Source organism: Triturus cristatus, chromosome 6, assembly GCF_964204655.1.
Source record: "Triturus cristatus chromosome 6, aTriCri1.1, whole genome shotgun sequence".
Lineage (NCBI taxonomy): Eukaryota > Metazoa > Chordata > Amphibia > Caudata > Salamandridae > Triturus > Triturus cristatus.
The window spans coordinates 1,782,206,164-1,782,229,333 of NC_140589.1; the positions used below are offsets into that span (position 1 = coordinate 1,782,206,164).

The 23,170-nt window shown below is 45.5% G+C and overlaps 1 protein-coding gene across 1 annotated transcript in view; it reads left to right on the forward strand.

Annotated features, from left to right (window-relative positions):
- LOC146821995 (fibrinogen-like protein 1) overlaps positions 1-23,170 on the forward strand; it is a 191,555-nt gene that overhangs the window by 64,500 nt on the left and 103,885 nt on the right. The window contains exon 2 of the mRNA XM_085609403.1: positions 263-1,452. Within this exon, the coding sequence (XP_085465529.1) occupies positions 1,105-1,452 (348 nt within the window). The 5' untranslated portion in view covers positions 263-1,104. The remainder of the gene's footprint in view (positions 1-262; positions 1,453-23,170) is intronic.

Here is a 23,170-nt window from a genome sequence, read left to right on the forward strand (position 1 = left end):
GCATAAATACATCTGTACCTCTGGTTTAAATATTGACAGACAAAACTCTTTTCGAAAGTTAATATTACAATGAAGAAGGAGCTAGAGTTCACCAATTCAGCTTCAAACACAAATCCTAATGGATAGGGCCGGTAAGAAACTTTTCAGCTGTGGACTGCTCAGGGAACCATTTTAATTGCTTACACTGGGGATTTTAGTTTAACATATGATGTTGATTTAGTGTTGACAATGACTGACATTCTGATAATTATTTGTTTTGCAGGGCAATCATCATTGTTCAGACAACCTTTAGAAGAAGAAGAGCCTGGACTGGAATGCCATGGGATGATCAATTGTATTATTCCCAAGTCTTCATGGACTTCCACAATGTTTGACCTTCCTTCCCTCAGAATAAGTGAATAAACAAGTTGTTGGGAGAGGAGTATAAATCTCTCCCTGGGTACCATCCACAGCTGTGTGAATGAATTTACTTGGCTTGGTCATCCCACATTGGACAAGGCCTGGCCGTGAAATGGTGGTTACAAGAATGGTCATCTCATCCTGACAATGACTACAAGGTACTTCAAAGATGCCAGGGAAAGTTTCAAAACTTAAACTAAATTAAAACATGCTTTATCAAGCAATCAGATGCTTGATAGTTTTGTCAACTATTTTTAGTACTTCTGCAAAGCCGTCATAGGAGATGCATGGAGTAGATCATGACGTCATCAATGTCTGATAACTAATGATCCTTTGTTTCCCTTTGAACATTGAGAGCTATTGAGACTTATATGATCCATAAATACAGGGGTATTATAAGTAGATGAAGCCCCTTTCAAACGCATTCACCTGAGATCACAGAGCTACAGATGTGAACCAGTTTGTTGCAGTTCTTTGCACTTGCGTAAGATTGTCAAGTTTTGCTCTGATGTTCATGTAGAAATCTGAATGGCCGATGCAGAGAACGGGAGACTGGCGCTTATGTTACTAAAGTAAGAATCCCTTGACAAAGTAAGCATCTCTAAGACTCTGTTAGTTGAAAAGATGGTTAAGAACATGAAGAAAATGCACATTAGGGAATATTGAAACTTACTGAACATTGTTTGACTGTAAGAGACTTGAACAATGAGATTTCTCATCCTTGCGATCATCCTTAACTTGCACAAATCCCGTGCCGTGCCTAGCGGGCACAGCAGCTACCGTGATGCCCCACAGGAGAACCCTGAACTTATCCAGTGTGGTGAGTACAGTAACCAAGTACTGCCCAATGGGAAATGTAAGATCGTTGCCACATTACCCCAGCTGGATGATCACAGGTGCCCAGATATGTTCCGCTGCACAGACGAGGTCTCCTACTGGCTGCATGAGAATGAAGAGCGAAAGCAGCAGATTGTGGAGCTGAGGGAGCTGATCGCTGAGCTTCAGGAGGAACTGAGAAACCACAGGCAACGCATCAAAATACTGGAACTGCAGGTAAGAGCTCACCTGGTCTTCTCAAGTGAACTACAGATTATTATTTATACTGTATGCATTATGATGGCTGATAGACTTGATCCTCTCCAGTATCTTACCAGGTACCATGGATAGCTAAATTCCCAAAAAGACAAGAAGGGGTCTTGGTAGTTGTAAATTCAATGTTTGGTTACTCTGAGTGCTCAGATCTATCTATCTATCTATCTATCTATCTATCTATCTATCTATCTATCTATCTATCTATCTATCTATCTATCTATCTATCTATCTATCTATCTATCTATCTATCTATCTATCTATCTATCTATCTATCTATCTATCTATCTATCTATCTATCTATCTATCTATCTATCTATCTATCTATCTATCTATCTATCTATCTATCTATATGACTGAATGGATGGATGCAGAAGAACGGATGTAGAATATAAAGATGGGTTCAGTTTATCAAGTCACACAGTTACAATGACCACCATGCTGGGAAAGTTCAGAAATAACAGAAGCTGTTTTCGGACATGGGCAGCTGTGGATCAATGTGAAAGAATCTGAAATGACTCTTATATTTGGTTTCGAGTACTTGAGGCACTGAGTGATCTGTGCATTAAGTGCCACATTAATTGACAATGCAGGTATATTTTTGCTGTGGATGTGGATCAACAAAGTTGTGTGTTGAGCATACTTTCCTCTACTCCCTTAGGGATCATAAAAGGTTCATAAAACCTATTTGCATTATTGATTTTAAATTAAAACCATGTCATGAGTGATGTAATATGTGCGGTCATAAGCAGTGCATTGTGGGGGTGTAAGTTATAGTTAGCTCAGGTAAGTATAACTGCTGAATTGCTATGGTTTTGTACGAATGAAATCGGAACCTAACTATAACTTCCCTGTAACCTTTGTTTTTTTCAGTGGATTTCTAACGTTTTTTTTAACTTCTATTTCCTAACTATAAAGTCCCTGTGCCTTTGTTTTCTTAAGGGAATTTCTATGGTTTTGTGTTTGCAGAGTGGTGGCAAAAGGGGGTGGGGCCTCCGACCAGCTCAGCAATCCTGCTGTGTGGGACTTACTGGAGCTAACAGGAGGGGTTCTTGGCCCCCAATAACCCTCAGCATCCAAGAGGACTTCATCCCCCAACTTTGTAGTGGGCCAGAAGGTGCATATGCAGAGTGCTGGAGAAAGGGGTGGGGCCTACGACCAGCTCTCAGTAATCCCGCTATTGGGGACTTACTGGGGCTAACAGAAGGGGTTCTTGGCCCCAAGGACCATCACCATCCAAGAGGATTTCATTCCCCAACCAGTAGTGCACCAGGAGGCATGTTTGCAGAGTGGCGGAGAGAGGGGGCGGGGCTGGCGACCAGCTCTTATCAATCCCACTATGTGGGGCTTTCTTGAGGTAACAGGATGAGTTCTTGGCCTCCAAGGACCCTCAGCATTCAAGGGAACTTTCATCCCCCAACCAGTAGTGTGCAAGGAGGCAGGTTTGCAGAGTGGTGAACAAAGGGGGCAGGCCTCCAATGACCTTTCAGTAATCCCACTGTGTGGGACTTACTGGAGGTAACAGGAAACAGGAGGGGATGTTGGCCCCCAAGGGCCCACAGCACCCTAGAGGACTTCATCTCCCAACCAGTAGTGCATGAGGAGGAGGGTTTGTAAAGTGGTGGAGAAAGGGGGCGCGACCTCTGACATTCCTCTCATCAATTCCACTGTGTGGGACTTTCTGGAGGTAACAGAAGGGGCTGTTGGCCCCCAAGGACCATCAGCTGCCATAGGTACTTCATCCCCCAACAGGTGGTGCGACAGAAGTCCCCTTTGCAGAGCTGCACTTTGCCTGGGGCCGGCCTTTCAAACAAAACAAATTTTATTAGGGCAGGTGGAGACGTGTTCCCCCCTCCCCAAGCACATTTCAGCCCTAGTGACCCCATCCCCCGGGGCTCAGCTTTTTTGCAAAGGGGAGGGGGGCCGCGCGGACCCCCTCTCCGGGCCGATTATGGGCCTGGGGATTCCATTCCCCAGGGCGCAGCCTTTTTGCAATAAAGGAGGGGGAGCACGCAGCCCCCTCCCCAGACCAATTTCGACCCCAGGAACCCCTGGCGCCCGGCCCTTTAAAAAAACAAAAATTATGATTAGGGTTGGGGGGGGGCGCATGTATAACAAATGGCATGCTTTACATGATTGTTTCATTATTGGGTAGCACAATGCCCCTTAATTATTAGCTACCATCACTGCCCTCATAATCTCCAGTTAATCAAGTGTTACATACTGGGCACACTTGTGAGTTGTTATAGACTTGCCACACCACAGTACTTTCCCCGGATGCCACTCAGGATAGCTACCCATACAGGGCTAGTTTCCCGATAATGAAACTAAGTCTAGCCTGGTGACCTCACACTGATTAAATCAAACTTATGGAGCTACAGTGTGGCATGTGTGCTTTCTATTTTAACAACCTTTGTAGGTTCTGTGAATATAAAAATGAAAGACTTTAACCATTTATTTTGGATTTTCTCTCTCATTATAAACTCAATTTCCCAGAAATCTTTGGGGGGAGGTTATATGGCAGTCAGTGGACCACATGGCACACAGACCCATTACAACAGGACCAATATATTGGTCTTATGTTTCATGTTAGAACTAATGCATGTCTAGGAGCAAATTATTATTGATACAATTACATGCTTTCAGCCAGGTGTTTTTCAATTGCACTGCAAATTACTTGCACGCCAGGGAATGCAGATTTGCTCCAGGGAGAAATTATAACAATTGAATGAAGTCTTGTAAGGTTGTACAATCTATTATATTCCCTTGTGAAGGTAATCTTATATAACCTGTCTATTCAAATGTATATAATTTTTATTTTCACAGTATGTAGATATGTTTGTGGTCAAACCATATATGTACTAAGATGGCGGCACATTCTACATCTTTTCATCTGTTATTCAATTTTGTCCGTTGTTAATGTCACTGATTGATTGTATATATTGTCCATGTCAGTTCCTCTTCCCTTACCTTGATCAAGGCTACGGCTAAAACACGTTGGTGAAGTTGAAAACCTTCATTGGAATTAAACCCACTGAAAGTTTAAGAGTGTCAGTGATATCCTTTATGTTGGAGGATTGATTGGTGATTATATGAGCCTTCCGGAGCCCGGCACGGACTGCCGCTCTTCCAGCCACTAGGAAGTTATAATTAGATCAGCATTTCCACAGACGGAGAGTTTTTTGGTTTGCTAATAACTTTAACCCTGTTTGTTGTATCTTCACAAAACTTTCCAACTAAAACGTCCATCTACCTCAGCTTCTTCTTTGAAAGTTTGGGGTTGATCCATCAAGCATGGGCCGAGAAAAAAAGGGGGTCCCAAAATGCTAAATTCCCACGCATTTTCCATAGACTTCATTAGGATGGCTACAGCAAAAACTGCTGAATGGAATTGCACCAAATTAGGCAAATAGGTTGATCTTGGCCAACAAAATATATTGTGCATTTTGTGTTGTGCAAATCTACTTAGTAGTTTTTTAGATATTAAGGTGCAGCACCCCTCCCTGAGCTCCTAATGGCCCCTGGGAGTCCACCCCGACTGGCGCAGGAGCTATGTCCAGGGGTGCGGACCTTCGGGACATAGTGGTTTCCCTGCCCAAAGCAGCGCGAGAAGGGAAACCTGGGTTTTCTCTCACTTTGTTGATGCTCCCGCCTGCTGGGAGCGGAGTTTAGTTCTCTTTCTCTGCCTGCAGTGATGTGGGCAGGTAAAAAGATCTAAATATTGCTCCCGCCCACAGGGAGCATCATTATTAGTTGCACACTATGGGTGGGCACAATGCTGGCTTCTGCTGGATGCGGGGAGCCGGTTGGGGCTGCAGGGGTCTTGGGCTCCAAGTCTGGCCCCCAACCTTGATATGGTGGGGTACCTGGATGGGCACCAGGACACCCACCTTGTGTTGAACCAGACCCCATTTGATGGGATCCCCAGGGCCAAAATCGGCCTGGGGAGGCGGGATATGTGACCCTCTCCCCCTTTACTGTAGTGATGGGTCCAAGGGGATGTGGTCCCCAGGGCAAAAATAGGCCCGGGGACTGGGCCGCTTCCCCCCTCACCATTGAATATAGTGTAGGGCACCAGTAGATGGGGTCCCCGGGGCGGAAATTGGCCTTGGGAGGGGGTTGTGTGCCCCCCTCGCCATTTAATATAATGCCAGGCTCCAGGGGATGGGGTCCTTTGGGCGATATCGGCCCGGGGAGAGAGTCTGCATGCCTCTCTCCCCTATACTATAGTGCCGGCCCTGAGGGATAGGGTCCCAAGGGCTGAAACCGGCCTGGGGAGGGGGGCCTTATGACCCTCTTTAAAATGCAGGTGGTGGATAGGGCCCCGGGGCTGAAATTGGCACTGGGAGGGGGCCCACCTGCCACTGTCCCCCTTCAAAATGTGGCCAGGACCCAGGGAATGGCTTCCCCGAGGCCAAAATCAGCCTGGGGAGGGAGCCGCCCATGCCCCCTCTCTCCCTTCACAAATGCTCCTGTCCCCGGTAGATGAAGTTCCTGGGGCCAAAATTAGCCTGAAAAAAGAGGGAAGCCTGCCCCACTCCCCATAAAATGTGCGCCGGGCACCAGGAGATGTGTTCTTGGGCCGAAATCGGTCTGAGGAGGGGAGCCGTGTGTCCCCTTCCTCAAACAAGCATGCATACGCGACATATGGAGTCTCAAATTGGCCCGGGATGGGGCCCTTACTCCATTTTTTTTAAAGGCCCTGTGGGATGGGGTCACTGGAAAAAAACAAAGGCTAAAGTAATAATATAGGTAGGTTTGATAAAAGGATATGTTTCCTAAAAAAACAAAACCTTAGAAATTCACTGAAAAAACCAAAGGTTAAAGTAACGTTCTAGTTAGGTGAATCTGTCAGTGTCAAGATTAAAGTTTTGAATTAAAGAAAAGATAGAAATTCACCAGCTACAGTTAGCGGCACAAACTTTACAATTATTGTTTATAAATCTTTTAATATATATATATTATCTACTGGCGGTCGCCAGTAGATAGTTATAGTTAGGACCGTGTTTCCATAGGAAATCTCAAAATTCTATTTTGAATAACTTTGGCGCCGGTTGACGAATCTTCGCAAAATTTTCAAAACGAATGGGGTGCTCCGCTCAGCTCCTACCCTGAAAGTCTCGGGGTGATTCGTCAAGCCGGGGCCGAGAAAAAAGGGGGGTCCCAAAACGCGTTTTCCCCATGCATTTATCCATAGGACCTTTAGTCGAAGGTACAGCCCGAATGGCTGAACAGAATTACTTGAAATTTGGCAGAGAGGTAGTCCTCAGGTCAGGAAAGTGCCTTTTGCATATATGGAGTCAATCTGTTCAGTAGTTCCTGAGAAAATTGCATTTAAAAGCACATACATATCTATAGCACGGTGCGCGCACCCTATTGTGCGCGAGCGTAATTCTGATTGGTTGTTACATGTCAGTCAACGTTCGAATCAGTCGAAATCAGGAAGTGTCGGCCGCCATTTTGTTTGTTTTCAATGCGAGAGTGGAAAAGGAAGGTGGTGAACGTGAAAAGGGGGCAGGGTAGAGAGTTCCTGACCCCCTAGCCTTGGTCAGGGGGTCCCTGAAGGACCTCGAAAGCAGAAAAAAACATTTAAATTATTATTTTTTTAAATCGCGGGGGTGCGCGCACCGTGCGCGCACGGTGAAAAAACGTAAAAAAATGTAATACGTAGTTTATTGAAAAATAAATATATAAAATAATAAGACATACATAACTTAGCATTTAAAAAACCATACAAATTCACTGAAAAAACCATAGGTTTCACACACGTTATAGTTAGGAATTAGCATTTAAAAAACCTTGCAAATTCACTTAAAAAACCATAGGTTTCACACATGTTATAGTTAGGTGGATATTTCACTCGTGAAAAACCAATGAAATTCCCCCGTTATAGTTAGTTGAGATAACTATAACTCGCGCGACCGCCACTCTATCACAAGGATGATGTCATCAGTGATGTCATGAGTGATGCCACTGACCATGTCATGAGTGATGTAATATGTGACGTCATGAGCAGAGGATTGCGGGCGCGCGAGTTATAGTTATCTCAACTAACTATAACGGGGGAATTTCATTGGATTTTTACGAGTGAAATATCCACCTAACTATAACATGTGTGAAACCTATGGTTTTTTCAGTGAATATATATATATATATATATATATATATATATATATATATATATATATATATATATATTACCTACTGGCGGTCGCCAGTAGATAGTTATAGTTAGGACCTATTTTGCATAGGAAATCCGCAACATTCTATTCGCAATAAGTCTGGCGCCGATTGACGAATCTTCGCGAAAGTTTCCAAACTTTTGGCCAACTCCGCTCCGCTCCTACCCTGAAAGTTTTGCGGTGATTTGTCAAGCGGGGGCCGAGAAAAAAGGGGGTCCCAAAACACGTTTTCCCCATGCAATTTCCCATAGGACCTGTTGTCGCAGCTACAGCCCGAACTGCTGAACGGAATTACACCAAATTTGGCAAAGAGGTAGTCCTCAGTTCAGACTCGTGCCTTTTGCTTAAATGGTGTAAATCCGTTCAGCAGTTCCTGAGAAAATTAGAGTTAAAAGTTAGTGATATCTATGGCCGAGGAGAATCCGCGCACCCTCCCCGCACCCAGCGCGGGCCCTGCCGTGCACGAGCTGAATACTAGATGCCAGATTTTTTTTTTTCAAAATCGCGGGATGCGCTTAGGGTCTGCGCATCCCGCTAACGAAAACAAAAGATGGATATATCGTCTGTCTAGCCATACCATTGGCTTAAACGACAATATCCCCTGGAACAGTCTCAGGAGATCCTAACCCTGCCCTTTACTTATTCATTTACTGTCTTGGCCTAACTGCAGCCTCCGAGTATTGATCTCTTTCCGGGTATCCATTCCTCCACATGCCTGGCAGTACCACCAGCTCCTTCTCCTTCCACTATCCCCACGCTATCTCAGCTCTGCTTAATGTCATCTTGGCGCACGCGCGAATGAGCTTTCGCCTCTCTACCTCCCACTTCTCTCATTAACTGATTCGGCCTAACTGCAGCCGTGAATGTTGATCCCCAACCTGGCATGTATTCCCCCACATGCCCAGCGTTACCTCCAGCTGTTTCTCTTCCCATTGGCCCAGCGCCATCCCAGCGCTGCGTAATGACACTATTGCGCACGCGCGCATGATTAGTCACCCCTTTACCTCCACGCATGCGCGGTACACCTTTCCCTTCCACGCATGTGTGGCAGGTCATCACTCCGGCTCTGCACATGCGCAGGCTCCACTTCCCAGTCCGCGACCTCCGGTCAGTCAGCACGTATCCTATGGAGCCCATTACTATTTAATCTCCCTCCACCATGGGTCCCTCACCATCCGGGACCCGGGAGACCCCAGTAGGTGCCAGGCGGGTGCAGCTCTACGACCAAGTAAGGTGACACGCGCTTTTTCTCGGTGGATTGGACATGCTTTCCACGCCCCGCCTCTCATGCCCGTTATTACCTTTCTCCTCACAGAAATTGTGGCTCGAGGAGCGCACTCCTCCCGCATCCTGAGCAGCGATCTCACTCAGCCATAGTGTAATTATTTTAACTTTCTTCTCCCCCCTCCCTAGCGTGGCGCACAGGGGCACACCACCCCTTCTTCAAACCCAGAACCTATTAAGCAACGCGCACTGCCGATTGGCATGTCAAACCTGCAAGCGTTCACTGGGTCCCTACTGTGACACAGCCCGACCATTATTAGTCAGAGGCCTCACGGTACTACCACCTATTTGCCTGCTGCATTCACTCACCAGGCACCCAGCGTGCATAGTTTGCACTCCTATCTGTTTTATTGCTTTGTTTGTATTGCTTATCACCACTCGGTCTATAGAGTCAACAGGGGGACCTGCGTCTTCATAGCACTTATTAGTGATTTGCCCTCGACAAACCCCCCCAATTTTAGCAGCATGCTACACAAGCACAGTGTGTGTGTTGCCACAGGTACGACCATCCGAAAGTGTTTGTTCCTTCACAGCACGTAAGATTGCATTTTATAGTTGCTGTTATACTCAGCACAATATGTCATTGTTATACATGTTTTTGTGCTGTCTTCTTCCTCCCACAGGTCTTTTTTCGCTGCGGTGTCCGCAAGTTCGCAGACACCTGCTCCACACACCTTAGCGAGTGTGTAGGTAATCAACCTTTTTAATTTTTTCACCCATAACGTGGCACCTTTCACTTTGCCACTCACTGGTCCTGACAAAAGCCCCTTACATCTAGATGAGGGCTGAAACATGTAGACCTACAACACTAACATCTATTAGAAAATAATTTCTTTCGTAGTTGCATCACATACCTTTATTTTAGCATATCCTGAGCCGCCAACAATAAACTTCCCACGGCAAGGACTCTCAGAGATATTATTAAACCTTCACTACATCACACTCTTGCACCACACCAGCTCCGCTGTAGTCAGGCGTTGTAGCACAACCGGGGGGCATTCGGCCACCCGGTTGGGACCCCAATGATGAAGCATGACACCAACTAGGTTGGTGTGTGAGGGGTCTTTTAACTTACCTAGTGGGTTCCCTAGCACTGTCTGACAGTGATCGTACCAACATCTTTGGGTTCGTCCAACTTTGATAAAACTGATATATATATACAGGGGATACGGACGCACCCCACGCTTCCCTAGCTCTCTCATTGTTCTCTATATATATATATTCATACATATATATATATATATTTAGTTCACATTGATAATTAAAACTGCTTTTACATTAATTACATTTTTTATTACGTTTGATATATGTTAAATATATATATATATATATATATAGTGCTCCGTTTTGACCGTCGTAAGAATGGTTAAGGACATATTCATCAAGAACTGAAGGAAGAGGTATAGTTGTGAGTAGAAGAAACCACAGCAGATATGACATTTGAAGGTGAACGAGTGGTGCTCTAGTAATTCGGACCTTAGGTACTAAGGTGCCGATTCCGATCCTGGAAAAACCGGGTACAAACCGTCGGTCGGAGCGCGCTGGGGGTACGCTCCGTACTTACGGGGGGCTGGGGGTACGCTCCGTACATACGGGGGGCTGGGGATACGCTCCGTACTTACGGGGGGCTGGGGGTACGCTCCGTACATACGAGGGGCTGGGGGTACGCTCCGTACTTATGGGGGGCTGGGGGTACGCTCTGTACATACGGGGGGCTGGGGGTACGCTCCGTACATACGGGGGGCTGGGGGTACGCTCCGTACTTACGGGGGGCTGGGGGTACGCTCCGTACATACGGGGGGCTGGGGGGGTGTTCGGCGCGTATGCGGGCACATGTCTCCATGGTTGCTATTGAAGGTCGGTCTGTACGGTGTTTTTTCCATACGGTTGTGAAATGGTCCGGCCGGTACGGATCGTACTTGCGCGCTCGGACTTCAGTTTTCACATTTGTACGTAAAATCGTCCGGGGACGTGTCGGACACATTTTCCGACCCGAGGACGTGTGGGGGAATTTTCCCAATGCTGTTCGTATGGACTTTTTCCCATACGAATCGTACTTGGCAGTTTGTACGGCGCTTGTACGATTCGTACGGAAAAAAATCCAGATACGATTCGTACGGGGAAATTTTTTACAGGATTGGAATCGGCACCTTAGTGTGGAAAGTAGATAATTAGAATAAGGTTGGTGGTGCTGTAAGTGCATGTGAGTAAAATGGAAGAATAGTGGAACGCTTACATGAGATCTTTCATAGATCATTGAAAACAAAATGTACTGGGGACAAGATAGTTACTGTGTTCTTTTTAGAATGGTAATTGAGTGTAATGGTGTCATTTACATCGTTCTTTATGATATTCTTGTTTGTAGGAATGAATATGTGTTAGACCACTGAATATTGACAGAAAATGTATGGAGTCAGAAACAATGGAAATCAATTCGGAATCATTGATTGAAGGAATTCCAAATATTTAAATGGCTATACATAAATTGGTGAACAAATTAATGGAATGATTAACACTGTCACGTAGAGCGTACACCAGTGATGCTGTCATTAACAAACATCCAAAACACTGCTATGTCCTCTATAGCTCTTGCCTTCACTATCTACGCACCTTCATGACTTCTTCAGCTTATTACAAGGACCACCACCTTGTGTCAGTACACTTTTAGGTCGAACCTATAGTGGCAGCGTGCATGCGCTGCTCGCTTTGCGAGGCATGCAATATTTAGTATGGAGCGGAAGGTCCACCCACTCTCCACCCATATTTTTTATTGGTTTAGTTCCTAAATGCTGCCTTCCGATTGTTTTAGGCTTGTTAGTACCTCCTCATGACGGCCATGTCGTCATTTGTATCCTTCCAGGGCTACTGGCCCCTTTACTTTGAGTGTTGCACGGTATGTTTTATTTAGGCTGTGAGCACCATTTTCCTTCCTGTGCTTCACCCAGCCCCCTTCCACAGTCCGTGCCTTCTCACGCCCCGCGCACTCCAGTTGTTTGTGCCTTCTCGCCTGCCCGCACGGATGTTTTTGCCATTGCAAATCCTTGTTTTACATACTCTGCTTCAGTAGGAAACATTGTGATCCATTTGCTGTTTTGTCCTTCTTTTTTTTCTTCTTAGTCTGGTCTACTACGGCGTTGACATCAGCACGCCTAGGGCACGTGCTCGGGCGGGACTAGGTGCTCTTGGGGCTGACGTTGAGGTGGAAGCAGACTTGGGAGGTTTGAGCTACGGGCAGAGTTCAGCCGATAGAGCGGCTCTGGGTACGGGGGAGGCCCTGCCATGGTGGAGAACATGAGCACCGCCCGTGGAGCTCTGGTGATAATGGGAGGGGAGCAGGTGGGAGAAACCGTAACTAAGGAAGGGTGACTCGGATCCTAGCGGTCGGGGTACAGAGCCCTGGGCATGGCAAAGAGTTTGAAGGCATGGAGCCTGGTGAACCTGGGGGGTAGGAGATCAGCACCGTACTTAAATGAGGGAATGTTAGTTTAGAAAAAGAGATCTCAGAGTTTACTCGAGCAGTCTTCCAGCTCCCAAAGAGAGGGAACAACAGCGAATCCAAAGTTGCGTCGGTGTGACAGGGAGAGAGCACAGGCTTCATCGGGGCAAGGTGGCCGTTGACCAGTTTATGCTCCTGGATTCAGGCTGGAGAGGGTTTCGATGATCTCCGAGACTATAGATGTTAGAGCGTGTTACTATGAGCGAGGCGGTAAGCACCGCAGGGAAGGTGGTTGTATTGGTGTTAAAGCTTTGCTAGTTGTGAGATGTTTTGTGAAGCCGATCACCGTAGCAGGGGCAGAGTAATATCACCAGGCGATAATGACGGGAGGGCAGATGTTGGGCATGTCATGACGAGAGTAACAGAAGTCACCATATGGGATGTGTAGGCTGCCCGGAAGTACACACAGCGCGCCGGGTGATGATAATGTGAGAAGTAATTCATTGGTTCATGTGTAGGTCGTTTAAATCAACTAAAGGAAGGTGAGGCGTATATTGGGAGATAGATCAGCAGGCGCATGTTGGGTGGGAGTCTTATTGGAGGAACGAGCTGGATCTCACGAGACCGAAATCGCAGTTTCCTAATCTTTGCACATGCAGATCTTGCTTGGAATGTGGCCGCACCTGTGGCACAACGCGCGCTGTACTAGAGCCTATATCGCGTGGAAGATATGACGGGTATGTGGGACAGTGGAAGGAGGAAGTAACAGGGAGCATGCACTGCCAGTGTTCGTAAAATGGCATGTCGGCAGTTGTATAGATAATTGTGCTGGTATATTTTCAACCTCACAATACTCACACAACTTGAAGAGTGCACTGCTGCAGAGTTATTTCGAGATAGTGAACCCACAACAATCAGTCAGGGTGAATAGGGTTCCAAGGTATGTCCTGGTCATTTCTGGAATTCTATCTGAGCACCTTACAAAGCATCACTGTAGGTAAAGCGCCGAGAAACAGATTTACACAAAGGAGTGTTTTATCAATTCAGAACTATATTCAATACTTGTAAGCACGCTTTGACAGGTGGAGCTGATTTCCAAAAACTCTTCTAAGACTTTTCATCCTCATTAATATGCAGAACATCACCACATCCTGGTAGAATGGCTGCATCTGCAGCTGTGAGAAAGTGCTGCAGCCTCATCTCTGAGGGCAGGGACACTGTGGCCTCAGTGCAGTATGGGGTGCGCGCGCTGACTGAAAGCAGTGCGCGAGACTAAGACCGTTTGTTCTATGACATTAGTGTCTTCGAGTCTATAATAGTCAAGGGTGCCTCGAGAAGGCCCTATTTAGTGCTATTTAAGAATACATTGAATTGTTTTTTAATGGTAATTATATATATAGTTTTAACTAAATTACATTCCACTGGTAATAATATGAGCGGTACAAAAACCATCTCCGTGTAGCTACTGCGATTGGCTCCAAACTGGGCTCCACTAAAAAAAAAATGCAGTGACGTAGACAGATTATAAGGGAGCATGAGGAGGCTTACGGTTACGGAACACAACACGCTTCCATCAATGTTAGGTAATATGTGTCATACTGGATTATAGGTATTAGGAAACAGCTTTTCACGGCTGAAAACATGTTTATTATAGCCTTATAGCCTGCCGTAGCGGGCTATACCGGCTATTAAAGGTCCGCTACCACGTTAAAGGCCCGAGCCGAAGGCGAGTGACTTTAACAGGGTAGCGGGACTTTAATATAGCCTTATAGCCCGCCGTAGCGGGCTATACCGGCTGTTAATGGCCCGCTGCAGCGTTAAAGGCTCGAGCCGAAGGCGAGGGACTTTAACAACAGCAGCGGGACATTAACAGCGGTATAACCCTGCTACGAAGGGCTATAAGGCTATTAGAACATTCTGCCACTAGAGGGCAGAATGTTCTACCAAAACAAAGCCCTTCAGGGAGCGCGAGGGGATTGAAATCCCCTCAGGCTCCCTGAAGTCTTTGTTCACAGCCAGAGCTGTGAACAAAGACAATCATTGGAATGTTGGAGCTCCGGGCTTATACCAGCCAGTATTAGCCCGGAGCGCTCCATTGTCTTCAATGGAGCTCCCAACGTTCCAATGTTCTAATAGCCGGTATAGCCCAGCTCCGAAGGGCTATAAGGCTATTAGAACATTCTGCCACTAGAGGGCAGAATGTTCCAACAAATAAAACAAAGGCCTCTCTAAGCTCGAGGGTAAAACTCCCCTCGAGCTCCAAGAGGCCTTTGTAAGACATTGGAATGTTGCTCTGCGGGCCTTTACCGGCCCGTAGAAGCAGGGAGAACTCCATTGTCTTCAATGGAGCTCCCAAAATTCCAATGTTCTAATACCCAGTGAAGGGCAGTTATTTAGTTAAGGATAAACGAAGGAGGAGAAGGAGCTGGAGAGATACATAAGCCACTTTATCAAATGAAATCACATAATTTACAAATGGAAAATTACTGTTTTTTATAATTGTTTGCATATTACAAAGTCAAGAAAGTAAAGCTATCCTTATTTTAGACATTCTTTCGATTATCACTATACTCTGTACGTTTGGAAAGATGTCATGCTGGGGGGGGGGGGCGGGGAAGAAAAATAATGTATTTTTATTTTCTCTGATCACATAACAGTTATGCAAAGAAGGGGAATTAACTCATTTTAGGTGTTACTATAAAAAGGAAAGAATAAGTAACTATTAACTGTAAGCATGTTGTATCCATTTCCCTCACTTGTATCATGGAAATAATAACTCACATCACTCCTCTTGTTCTTTCAACATGCATATGGATTTATTTCATCCGTGATCAAAAGCCTTGTTTTTCTTTGCCAACGAAGAAGTCGCTGATCTCTTCAAGCTCTTTCCAGCTTTCAAATTGCACACTGATGATTGGGTAGCAGTAAATTTCAACATAAACGCAACCTGGGCTTTAGAACCATGGGAAACTCGAGGGTTTGCTTTATTTAGTAAACCTACAGAAAAAGAAGGTATTTATTTGAGCTTTTCCCCGAAATTTAAGACTCTCATTCAAATTCTGGCAGGTGACTTGACGCCCATCAGGTCAGTAGAGGCGCAAACCCCCCTACAACCCTAGTGGAGGAAAGTCCATCAGACTTAGAGATCCCTAGCTGCCTGACAGAAAACAGCCCCGCCCCTTCACCGCAGTTACCACTACAGCCCCATTAAGGGCACTTGTCTTTTGCCGAATGGGCCCCATGTTGGATGCATACGCTTAGCATAGGAAGAAGCTTGTTTTGCATGAACAAAATCAAAAAGAATGAGTTTGTTTTTTGTAGAACTAAATACCAATGGCCCAACATGCAAGAAAATGTGTGAGTTCCCTTCTGGAAACTCCATGTCTTGTATAGCGGTTGGGGTGGAAACAAAGAGATACGGTTGCCCTGCCATCCATATATACGAGGCGACCACCATTATGATCCGGTGTGCCACAGCTGAACAAAATGCCAAGTCAAGGGTTTCTACTGGCAGAAATAACAAAGGCTCTGACAGCAGAACCCCAGTGGTTCTTCAACCACTAAATGGACAAGGGAACCTCCAGTTCAATAGAACTTCACAACTGCCGTTTTATGTCGTATGCCCCACATCACCAAACTCTAAATGACAACTTAAGTTTAAAAAAATGTATACCAAATTGTGAACAAAAAATTAGTTAATGAAAGAGTACAAGACACGTTATTGAGAAATTCTTGATAGACACACATGAAGATCCATCATCTATTTGTACAATAATCACCACTAATAACCGCCAATGGTTTTTGTGAAACCTAGCTGAAATGCACCAACAAATGGACTGAGTAGTATTTACAAGGGCTATATCATGGAATTCCCCCTCTGGAAGTATTTGACTCTGAATAGTGCATAGGAAAGACCCATGGCAAATAACTTGTCCCTCAACACCTATATTCACGAAAACTGATAGAAGAGCTAGATCCCTTTTCAATGGTTATGACCATAGAAAATGAATGAATAAATGAAATAACTTCTATGAGCTTTTCGGAAGATCATCAAGGTACCCGCCCAGATATCCACTGGTAAAGAGATCACCAGTATGCTTCTGAGTACCAGTGATGAACACATATAATGCAAATTGGCTCACTTCCTAGTAGAAAGCAAAATGTGGATATCCCGGAGTGCTATTAGATGAGGTTTCCTACGTTACTACTATTTGCTGCCCATATCATATATAGAGAGAATACCTTTAAATTACGCTGAATATGCCTCTTTATGACAAAAGATCAAAATTCATTGACGTAGTGGAACCATTGACCCCTCTGAAAAATGGTAATAAGCAATATGTAGGATTTGTTCAAATCTCTTGTTTTGGTTTTTTTGTAGTAAAGTACACATTCATGGATAATGGATTGCCAGATTAGAAATGGACAGAAAAGAGTTTAGTTTGGGAAAATTGTATTGTAGAAAAAAAATCCAGCTTGTTGTTATAGTGGCAAATAGATCTCTAAGCTGGAGAAGTTTTTTCTTGTACACGCGTGAGATTTGACTGCATCATTTTTCACTGTTAATGAAGATACAGTAAATCATGGTCGCAGTTGTCAGTGATTTGTAGTTGGCCAATTCTAGGTGATTGTTTGCTAGGGACACCTACATAAGGGTCAATTAGGCCTGTAGCATCAGCTAAGCTACTTTTGCCTTGGTATGTTTAGGCTATCGTCTATTTCTGATATTTGAATGAGAGTTTATTTTGTATCCCCACCTTATGAGAAAGAATGCAACAGAGGGCTAGATGCTTTGTTGTATAGGGAAGCTATAATATTCAGTTCATGTAAGAGGACCTGAAATAAACATGACTGTAATGAAATGTTTAATTACTAATATTTTAATTATTTTTATAGTGTTTTTTGTATTTATTTCTGAATAAAATCATATTGAATTGATATACACGGATTCCCGTAAGGGACATTTCTGGGCGAGCAGACATAACAGACATCTCTAAAGTGGCCTGCCGGGTGCAATTATGGGGTCTGTCAGAGTTGAGGGGAATGGAGGAGTTCACGGACCATCTGGGGAGACCCATATGGGGTGTCACAGAGACTCCTGGCAGGTCTTCTAGGCGCTCTTAAAGGCATGTTGTGGTACACATTGTGCTGGCTTATTGTTTGCATTTGCTTCATCTCATCCCGCCATTATTGTGCGCACTGTCACTTCAGCGTATCTCTGTGTGGACCTCAGGCATCCCTTAAAGGATGAGGAACCTGCCCAAACTGAGAGATGGGGTTAGTCTGGTCCTCTGTCGGTGGGCTTGTTCCCGAGGAGCATCGGCACACAAGTACACACCAGCAGTGCTCCTGTCAGGTGCAAATTACACACCGGGGCGCCAAGCCCTCTGTTAATAATCATGAGCTAGGAGCCACGTGCTGCCTCTCTCACAATTACACACATCCACTATGTGAGAGTATACACCGAGTTTCACCGCATCCAACCGTTCGTATTATAAAGAAGGCTCCTAGGTTTCAATTTTTAGTGATTTTGTATGTAACTCAGACAAGAAATATGTGTTCCTCATCTGTATGTATTTCTAAAAAGGGGAAAAACTGAAATCAGGCCTTTTTCAGAGTCTCGCAAAAAGAACATATGATGGACAGAATATTGAACAATGTCAAACAATCACCCCAGTACAGACATCTGGGCCTAAATCCATAGTTTTTTTGCTCACCATGCCGTTCCAGTTTAAACCCAGCCATATGCAAATCAGTCCTGACCCTGGTCCCCATGGGAACAGTCCAGGCCAGGTTTTTTTCTGGACTGGAACACAAGCATCCTAGAACCGGTTTAAGGGTTTCACCTCTCATCAGCCAGGCTAACTTGACTCCAGTGACATGGAGACCACGGGACCCACGTCTGGGCATACCCGTCCTAATCAGGGTGACAAATGCAACAAGCTTTGGCATAGCCAATAGGTCTCGCCTTTGGGACCTTATAAGTGTTTGCTTATCCAGCACAATATCCTTGGTGCAACAACATCAACTGTTGCATGGCTAAACACTTATAAGGTCCCAAAGGCGAGACCTATTGGCTATGCCAATGCTTGTTATTAATTTGCCCGACCTCCAAAGTGAGGTCAGTGTGTGCGTGCATGTGTGCAAGCTTCAGGCACGCATTAGCGCCACACTACAGTGCCCACATAAAATGCATCACTATGAACAAGATACAGAAACATTTGTGCATTGACATGGTGATAAACAGTCCGTTTGAAGGATACCCAACATAGCTTTTTACTTGAGGTTGGCATCATCAGGGGTGCCGATTCTACCGCTATCTCCACTGAGAACCAGTTCTCAGGCCCATTGGCCCATCTACAGATACCATGCAGTCATCACTAAAATGTAAGGAGTCTTTGAGACAAGTGTATATCAACAGACACCAATCTCATCTCCAGGCCCATCAACTCTTGGGAGTGGTTTACCGCAGACCAGTCCTTCGATCCATTGTGCATATATAAACTGTATCCGTCTGGATACTATCGTTCACATTCACCATTCACTCAGCATAAATTGGTGGTGATCCTTCGCCCCCAGAAAATCCGTGTCATTAGATAAGGGGAGTGGCGGACATCGCGCACTACCTTCAGCATACACCATTTGTGTAGAACATAGTAAGGAACTTGTGAGGGGTCACCATGTCAACACACGCACACAGATAGTATGATACTGTAAATTATTGCCCACCAGCAAACAAAATGCACAGTGCCTCATATCATTCATTCTCCTTGACCCTGAAATTGTGAGGATTAATGTAGCCATGTGCTGAAGATATATTTATTAATTACAAGATATGACATCTGGGGGAGAGCTGAAACTCCAGCTTAGACCATCTATCACCGTTACCATTCCAAATCATGTTCTAGTAATGAAAACGAATTTACAATAATACACTAGCAAACAAAGCAACATATTGTCTACAACTACGCCCACATCTCTACAAATCCATGGCAAGATACTATAGGCCCCAAAATACTGTAGACCAAAATAGACGGGGTAGGAATTAGACAAGCCCATAAAACAACCGTGCATTTAAAGCATTCGAGCGTCCAGGTCTGAAATTCAAGGTCCACGTGGAAGCCTTCGGTGTATGACGGTTTCAAAATGTTTCTTCTGATAGTAATGTCAGAGTGTGTTCATTCAAAGCAAGCTATAGTGGGTATTCGTCACATACGTGACATTTTGACAAGTGTCTCAATTATACTTAATCGATTCCTCACCTCAAGGATTTTGCCTAAACCTTTAATCACAGCACAGGTGATGTGTGAGTGAACTGCAGTCGTAAATCAACTTTTTCTGGTAATACGACAATGCACATGAGTCAAGGGCACCCACCGTTAAGACCGTCCTCAGTAAGACGAACCTGAACGTCCATTAACGTTGCTCTTTAAACCGGTCACAAAACAAGCTTTCACTCTTCCGAGTCCACCTCAACAGGCTGCGTTCAGCACCAACAAGAGCGCACTTACTAATAAGGGACTTTGTCACCATTCAATAAACTTTGCAATTATACGAAATTTGCGAGAGCCTCTTATGGTAATTGTAGATACCGAGGAAATCACAAAGAATGGTGCATACAATTTACCAATGGTTGTAAAATGAAATCGCCACTGAAAATATGCAGGTTATGCGTCTTACGTACAATGTTTTTTCGAATGAATTAGCTTCATGGTGCCCTGAACAACATATTAAGAGAAGGGTATAAGTATAGCGCGGAAGAGGTGCGTGTAGACCCGGACAGCAGTGGGGTAGCTGTGAAGTCTTCTCGCTTTTGATTCACATTTTCCATGCTTGTACACACTGCGAACTGCAGACGCGGCCAAGCTCGTGTGGACTGTATTTACAATCACAGAGCAGGTGCCGGTAGCAGCACCCACGTGTCCCTCAACAAGACCCTGCTCCAGATGCAGAAGACGATGGGGCTGAACGAGACGGGCGAGCTGGACCAGAGCACCTTGGAGGCCATGAAGATCCCCCGCTGCGGGGTGCCCGACATGGGCAACTTCCAGACCGTCGTCGGCGACCTCAAGTGGGACCACAATGGGACCACAATGACATCACGTACCACTGAGTGAGATAAAGGGCCCGGTGACCCGAGGGCTCACTGAAGGCTGTGGATGGTGAGGGGCAGCAAGTGTGAGAGAGCCTGAGTGGCGGAGGGAAGCACGGGGGACAAGGAGGGAGTGCAAGAAGAGGGAGAGCTGCGATGGAGAGCTCAGTGAGGTTTCACTGAAGGCGGTGGATGGTGAGGGGTGGCAAGTGTGAGAGAGCCCGCGTGGTGGATGGGAGCACGGGGCACAAGGAGTGAGTGCAAGAAGAGGGAGAGCTGCGATGGAGAGCTCAGTGAGGGTTCACTGAAGGCGGTAGATGGTGAGAGACAGAGCAGTGAGAGAGCAAGAGGAACTGACAGGAGTGAAGGGCGAGTTATAGAGCGAGTTTGAGAGAGTAAGGGGGAAGGTGAGAAAGATGCGACACAAAGACTGCAAGTGGGGAGGAGAGCACAGAAAGAGGACTCCTAGAGCCGAGCAGTGGCAGACTGAGGAGAGAAGAGAGAAAGACAAGACCGAGAGCTGGCGCAATGAGGTGCAGTGACAGACCTCCAGGGACCAATAGAAGCAGCGAGCGAGTGTGAGCTGCGCGAACAACATACAGCGCCGCTACCTATACAAAACAAGATGGCGGCAGACTGTCCACTGTCCCAGCGCCGGCTTCCTTCAACTCTGGGTCCGTCGCGCGCGCGCGTGCACTGTTTAAAGTGAAAGCACGGCGGAGCCAGAGTTGAAGGAAGCCGACGTGAACAGGATGTTTGGACAGATGGCGAGAGCAGCCATCTTTGTCCATGCAGGCGCGTGCATGAGCCCACGGGGAGAATCGATTCCAAAAGGTCCTCTCTGACGAGAGCAGTGCATGCGCTGCTTTCGCCAGGCGAGACCTGAAATGAACATGTGATGGACAGAATGTTGAACAGTTTGGGCTAGACTGTTCCCATGAGGCACAGGAGTCAGACTGATTTGTATATGGCTGGGTCTGAACAGGGGTGCCAAAGTTAACTAAAGAACGATGATGGATTCAACCCAGATCTGTGACTGGGGATGAGTGTCTGAAAAGTTTCAGCACTCTGTCCATGATCTCCTTGTGTTTGCTTTGTTTGCCCTCAGTTGGCAGGGTATGCCCAGACGAGGGTCCCTTGCTCACTTTACCACTGGATTCAAGCTAGCCTGGCTGATGAGGGGTGTTACCCCCAAAACAGCTCCCAGGATGCTTGTTTCCGGTCCAGGGAAGACCTGGCCTGGCAGTTTGGATTGGATTGTTCCCATGAGGCACAGGGTCAAGACTTATTTGCATGTGGCTGGGTCTAAAACGGGGTGGCGAAGTGAGCCAATGAACCCAAATCTATGACTTGGGGTGAGTGTCTGAAAAGTTTCAGCACTCCGTCCATCATCTCGCAGAGTCTCTGTATGATCTGTCTGACTGACTGGCCAGGCAGCTTTGCACATTAACAGCACAGCGTGAAATGTTGTAAAGTAACTGCAGATGTGCAAACGTGCTTGCATTACAATGCTTGTTTTCTAGGTGATTATGCACCATTACGTCTGAGTGTACTTTTAGCACTTAAATAACTGTAAACCTTCATTTTTAACCGCCAAAAATAAATATCAACACACAAGGAAATGTCCATAAAAGGGAAGTACTATAAACCCGTGTGCACTAATTATAAAATAGACATTAGTTTATAACACAATGATCAGTGGAGGGAAACTTTCCACCGCAGTGGGTACGAAGAGCCGAGATTTCCTTTTCGAGAGGAAGGTCCGGGATTTCACGTCTGATTGGCCCAGGCCCAGCCCCCCTGGCCTCGGATGAGCCTTCCAGGTAAAAGCTGCTTGCATCGGCTAATAAGGCTTACGGGGGTTAAGCCGATTCCGCCGAAGCAGTGTTTTCAAACAGTGACAAGTACATCTCCACACTCAAGACTGCATTAATGCGGTTCACCCTCCCCCAGAGGCAGCTGGTTTCTACTTCTTTCTTTGTCAACTGACAATATTTAAAGGGGGGAGAGAACCTGCGGACATTGGCCTTATTCCCAAAACGTCCCACTGACCTTCTCTGTGGAGTCAGCCTGGGGTGTATTCATTGCCTCAGGGAGGCTTTACTATCAATATGGACGTCAGGCCAGAAGCCATTTTGAGACAGTTTGCACAGGTGCAAAATAAAATCTCAGGTCAAATTCGTTTCCTCCGTTTTTTCTGCTTGTGTAATAGAAATGGGGCCAAAAGTATTTGGATCGGGGCAAAACATGGACAAAATAGATTTCACCCTGATGTTGCTGAGTATATATAATGAGGCAATACATTTTCTCCTCTTCGGATGTTCCATTGCATTACGGAAGATAGTGCAAAATTAATGTCAATTTTTTTTTGTTTAAAAAAAGGTTCTTTTTGGACTGCTATTTCTTTGTGGCAATATGTCTTCTAATCCTAAAATTATTTACAAGCAAAATCGAGCATTATGTATCTTTAGCAATGGTTCTGCTATCTATTTTCTCCAGTTTTGTACTGGTGCAAAAACTGTCCTCTACTGTCAACTGGGGAAAAATTTACTTTCTCCACTAAATATTATTCAAGCAGCAACATCTTTCAAAATATATTTGTCCTATTTTGCACCACCACGGAGTTTGTGTAATATGGCTCCCTGGTGTCTGAAATAAGACTTACATCTATGTTCTAATGAGGCAAGC